Source organism: Bombina bombina, chromosome 1 (genome assembly GCF_027579735.1).
Source record: "Bombina bombina isolate aBomBom1 chromosome 1, aBomBom1.pri, whole genome shotgun sequence".
Taxonomy (NCBI): Eukaryota; Metazoa; Chordata; class Amphibia; order Anura; family Bombinatoridae; genus Bombina; species Bombina bombina.
In genome coordinates this window covers 1,573,401,204-1,573,407,203 of record NC_069499.1, presented here as the reverse complement: position 1 = coordinate 1,573,407,203, position 6,000 = coordinate 1,573,401,204, and the positions used below count along the sequence as shown (strand labels likewise).

The window sequence follows — 6,000 nt, the reverse complement described above, 5'->3', positions numbered from 1 at the left end:
GTATACTACTAATAACAGATGTAGTATAGAGCCTGTATACCACTAATAACAGATGTAGTATAGAGCCTGTATACCACTAATAACAGATGTAGTACAAAGCCTGTATACCACTAATAACAGATGTAGTATAGAGCCTGTATACCACTAATAACAGATGTAGTACAAAGCCTGTATACCACTAATAACAGATGTAGTCTGTATACCACTAATAACAGATGTAGTACAAAGCCTGTATACCACTAATAACAGATGTAGTATAGAGCCCGTATACCACTAATAACAGATGTAGTACAAAGCCTGTATACCACTAATAACAGATGTAGTACAAAGCCTGTATACCACTAATAACAGATGTAGTACAGAGCCTGTATACCACTAATGACAGATGTAGTATAGAGCTTGTATACCACTAATAACAGATGTAGTATATAGCCTGTATACCACTAATAACAGATGTTGTATACCACTAATAATAGATGTAGTATACAGCCTGTATACCACTAATAAGAGATGTAGTACAGAGCCTGTATACCAGTAATAACAGATGTAGTACAGAGCCTGTATACCACTAATAACAGATGTAGTACAGAGCCTGTATACCACTAATAAGAGATGTAGTACAGAGCCTGTATATCACTAATAACAGATGTAGTACAGAGTCTGTATACCACTAATAACAGATGTAGTATAGAGCCTGTATACCACTAATAACAGATGTAGTATAGAGCCTGTATACCACTAATAACAGATGTAGTATAGAGCCTGTATACCAATAATAACAGATGTTGTATAGAACCTGTATACCACTAATAACAGATGTAGTACAGAGCCTGTATACCACTAATAACAGATGTAGTACAGAGCCTGTATACCACTAATAACAGATGTTGTATAGAGCCTGTATACCACTAATAACAGATGTAGTATAGAGCCTGTATACCAGTAATAACAGATGTAGTATAGAGCCTGTATACCAGTAATAAGAGATGTAGTACAGAGCCTGTATACCACTAATAACAGATGTAGTACAGAGCCTGTATACCACTAATAACAGATGTAGTACAGAGCCTGTATACCACTAATAACAGATGTAGTACAGAGCCTGTATACCACTAATAACAGATGTTGTATAGAGCCTGTATACTACTAATAACAGATGTAGTATAGAGCCTGTATACCACTAATAACAGATGTAGTATAGAGCCTGTATACCACTAATAACAGATGTAGTACAAAGCCTGTATACCACTAATAACAGATGTAGTATAGAGCCTGTATACCACTAATAACAGATGTAGTACAAAGCCTGTATACCACTAATAACAGATGTAGTCTGTATACCACTAATAACAGATGTAGTACAAAGCCTGTATACCACTAATAACAGATGTAGTATAGAGCCCGTATACCACTAATAACAGATGTAGTACAAAGCCTGTATACCACTAATAACAGATGTAGTACAAAGCCTGTATACCACTAATAACAGATGTAGTATAGAGCCCGTATACCACTAATAACAGATGTAGTACAAAGCCTGTATACCACTAATAACAGATGTAGTCTGTATACCACTAATAACAGATGTAGTACAAAGCCTGTATACCACTAATAACAGATGTAGTATAGAGCCCGTATACCACTAATCACAGATGTAGTATAGAGCCCGTATACCACTAATAACAGATGTAGTACAAAGCCTGTATACCACTAATAACAGATGTAGTATAGAGCCTGTATACCACTAATAACAGATGTAGTATAGAGCCTGTATACCACTAATAACAGATGTAGTACAGAGCCTGTATACCAGTAATAACAGATGTAGTACAGAGCCTGTATACCACTAATAACAGATGTAGTACAGAGCCTGTATACCACTAATAACAGATGTAGTACAGAGCCTGTATATCACTAATAACAGATGTAGTACAGAGCCTGTATACCACTAATAACAGATATAGTACAGAGCCTGTATACCACTAATAACAGATGCTGTATACCACTAATAACAGATGTAGTACAGAGCCTGTATACCACTAATAACAGATGTAGTACAGAGCCTGTATACCACTAATAACAGATGTAGTATAGAGCCTGTATACCACTAATAACAGATGTTGTATAGAGCCTGTATACCACTAATAACAGATGTAGTACAGAGCCTGTATACCACTAATAACAGATGTAGTATAGAGTCTGTATACCACTAATAACAGATGTAGTACAGAGCCTGTATACCACTAATAACAGATGTAGTACAGAGCCTGTATACCACTAACAACAGATGTAGTACAGAGCCTGTATACCACTAATAACAGATGTAGTACAGAGCCTGTATACCACTAATAACAGATGTAGTACAGAGCCTGTATACCACTAATAACAGATGTAGTACAGAGCCTGTATACCACTAATAACAGATGTAGTACAGAGCCTGTATACCACTAATAACAGATGTAGTACAGAGCCTGTATATCAATAATAACAGATGTAGTATAGAGCCTGTATACCAGTAATAACAGATAGTACAGAGCCTGTATACCACTAATAACAGGTGTAGTACAGAGCCTGTATACCACTAATAACAGATGTAGTACAGAGCCTGTATACCACTAATAACAGATGTTGTATAGAGCCTGTATACCACTAATAACAGATGTAGTACAGAGCCTGTATACCACTAATAACAGATGTAGTACAGAGTCTGTATACCACTAATAACAGATGTAGTATAGAGTCTGTATACCACTAATAACAGATGTAGTACAGAGCCTGTATACCACTAATAACAGATGTAGTATAGAGTCTGTATACCACTAATAACAGATGTAGTACAGAGCCTGTATACCACTAATAACAGATGTAGTACAGAGCCTGTATACCACTAATAACAGATGTAGTACAGAGCCTGTATACCACTAATAACAGATGTAGTATAGAGCCTGTATACCAGTAATAACAGATAGTATAGAGCCTGTATACCACTAATAACAGGTGTAGTACAGAGCCTGTATACCACTAATAACAGATGTAGTACAGAGCCTGTATACCACTAATAACAGATGTTGTATAGAGCCTGTATACCACTAATAACAGATGTAGTACAGAGCCTGTATACCACTAATAACAGATGTAGTACAGAGCCTGTATACCACTAATAACAGATGTAGTATAGAGTCTGTATACCACTAATAACAGATGTAGTACAGAGCCTGTATACCACTAATAACAGATGTAGTATAGAGTCTGTATACCACTAATAACAGATGTTATATAGAGCCTGTATACCACTAATGACAGATGTAGTATAGAGTCTGTATACCACTAATAACAGATGTAGTACAGAGCCTGTATACCACTAATAACAGATGTAGTATAGAGTCTGTATACCACTAATAACAGATGTAGTACAGAGCCTGTATACCACTAATAACAGATGTTATATAGAGCCTGTATACCACTAATAACAGATGTAGTATAGAGTCTGTATACCACTAATAACAGATGTAGTACAGAGCCTGTATACCACTAATAACAGATGTAGTATAGAGTCTGTATACCACTAATAACAGATGTAGTACAGAGCCTGTATACCACTAATAACAGATGTAGTACAGAGCCTGTATACCACTAATAACAGATGTAGTACAGAGCCTGTATACCACTAATAACAGATGTAGTACAGAGCCTAGACATTGCACACTAGATTTCAATTTGCATAAATGTTTTGTAGATGATACATTTATATAGCCCATCTTGGAGTGTTTTTGTAACAATGTTTAGTTTTAGTTATTTTTTAAAAACATTGTGCTGATTTTCAGACTCCTAATCAAGCCCTGAAGTTTTAGATGTATACTGATGTCTACAGACTCCTGGTTGTGTAAAGGGTCTTTAAATATGCAGGGGAGGGGGGAGAATGTCTACCTGTTCCTGCTTTCCTAGCCCCTTTTAGTGGGTGTCCCAGCCTAACCTCATCAACAGCACTAACATGTGAGCTTCTAAGTAAGTTTTTAAAAGGTTTTATACTGGATTTTTATATCAGTATCTGTGCATATACTGCTATGTAGTGTCTATTATATGCAGGTAAATGATAATTGGTAATAGTACATACAAAGTTTACATTGTGTAACAAATGATCGCATGTAATTATTGCATTAGAATGGGCTGTGATTGTATCATTAGTACATAGGCTCCTACATCTGCCGTACGTAGATTTAATAGTTACAAATGCAGAAAATGAAGAGGTCATCATTTACTTGACATTTAGATTCCACGTTACTAATTCATTCTGAGCTGTAAAGGTGTCACACACAGCAAAACAAACTGAAGAAAACAAAGAGTATAAAATTCACATTTTATTTAAAAGCCACTTTTCCAGTTGATTGTGAATACGTTTGCTGGTGAGACGGTCATTTCTGGATATAATTAGATTAAACATAATGTTGCTACTTTACTAGTATTTTTTATGAGTTATAAATAATCAGTACCTGTTGGACAAACTAGTAAAGATACCTTGTCTGACCCATCCCAAAAGGAATTTGTCTGCGTGAGCCACAATGTCATCTCTCACGCTGCCTTGTATGACATTGTCTGTGATAATAAGTGAGACTAGGCTCACTTTGTGTCGCTGGGTAAGAGATAGCTGCTACTCTCTCGGGAATATACAGTATGAGGTATCTACACAGGGAAGGGGTATCTCCAGAGCAATATGGCACCGTCTGTGCTCACACTGATAATGTACTTTGACATAGGGCAAATTTTAAGCCGGCTGATGCTGCCACTGTGTCCGATGCCCACGTGGTTCACTTCTCCCTCGTTGTAATCCCACAACTTCACCAGCTTGTCATCTCCGCCTGCAGGGGCAGAAAGTACAGGTTAGTTATAAGAATTAGATGGAAACAAGCAAAGAAAAATACCTATTTCTTCCATCTGGCAAACTCTTAAAATATTTACAAAAGGGCTTTGTTGCTGGCCCCTATTTAAGAAAGTCTGGCGGACCTGATCCGACACTGCGGATCAGGTCCGCCAGACCTCGCTGAATACGACGAGCAATACGCTCGCCGTATTCAGCATTGCACCAGCAGCTCACAAGAGCTGCTGGTGCAACGCCGTCCCCTGCAGACTCGCGGCCAATGGGCCGACAGCAGGGGGGTGTCAATCAACCTGATCGTACTCGATCGGGTTGATTTCCGGCGATGCCTGTCCGCCTGCTCAGAGCAGGCGGACAGGTTATGGAGCAGCAGTCTTTGTGACCGCTGCTTCATAACTGCTGGAGGCATCGATAGGCCCCTATGACTAAATCACTTAAAGGGACATGAAACCCAATTTTTTTCTTTTATGATATAGAAAGAGCATGCAATTTTAAACAACTTTCTAATTTACTTCTATTATCTAATGTGTTTTATTCTATTGATATTCTTTGCTAAAAAGCATATCTAGATAGGCTCAGTAGCTGCTGATTGGCTCACCCATGTGCATTGCTTTTTCTTCAACTAAGGATATCTAAAAAATGAAGCAAAATAAATAATAGAAGTAAATTGGATTGTTGTTTAGATTTGTATTCTCTTTCTGAATCATGAAATAAACATTTTGAGTTTAGTGTCCCTTTAATGTCACAATATAGTTTAACTGGAAACCTGCTCTGTACAAATGAACATACTTACTAAGCCTGTTCCTGGGGGTCACCTGATCAAGTTGCATGATTGTGATAACCCGCTACTCTCTATAGGTGACACATGGTATGCAGAATACACCAGGAGTGCCAGAGTCACATCTGTATCTGTAGCTCATCTGTGTGGGAATAGGTAAATATGCTATAGGATTCTCTGGGTCACACCCCTGTTTAAACTGACCAATAAAGCTTGTCTGTGCAAGGTATTAAAATACTATAGTATGCTTTGTGCTTGCATTTCACACTGACCTAATGATAGTCTGCAGGGTCCGTATGACTGTGACAATGAATCATAAGACACCATAGCAGCATTACACTGCGATCCC

The 6,000-nt window shown here is 37.7% G+C and overlaps 1 protein-coding gene across 1 annotated transcript in view; it reads right to left on the bottom strand.

The window, feature by feature from the left end:
* Positions 1–4,345: 4,345 nt before the first annotated feature.
* The window catches only part of CFAP52 (cilia and flagella associated protein 52), a 45,961-nt gene continuing 44,306 nt past the window's right edge, over positions 4,346–6,000 (bottom strand). Inside the window, exon 14 of the mRNA XM_053696842.1 lies at positions 4,346–4,856. Within this exon, the coding sequence (XP_053552817.1) occupies positions 4,681–4,856 (176 nt within the window). The 3' untranslated portion in view covers positions 4,346–4,680. The remainder of the gene's footprint in view (positions 4,857–6,000) is intronic.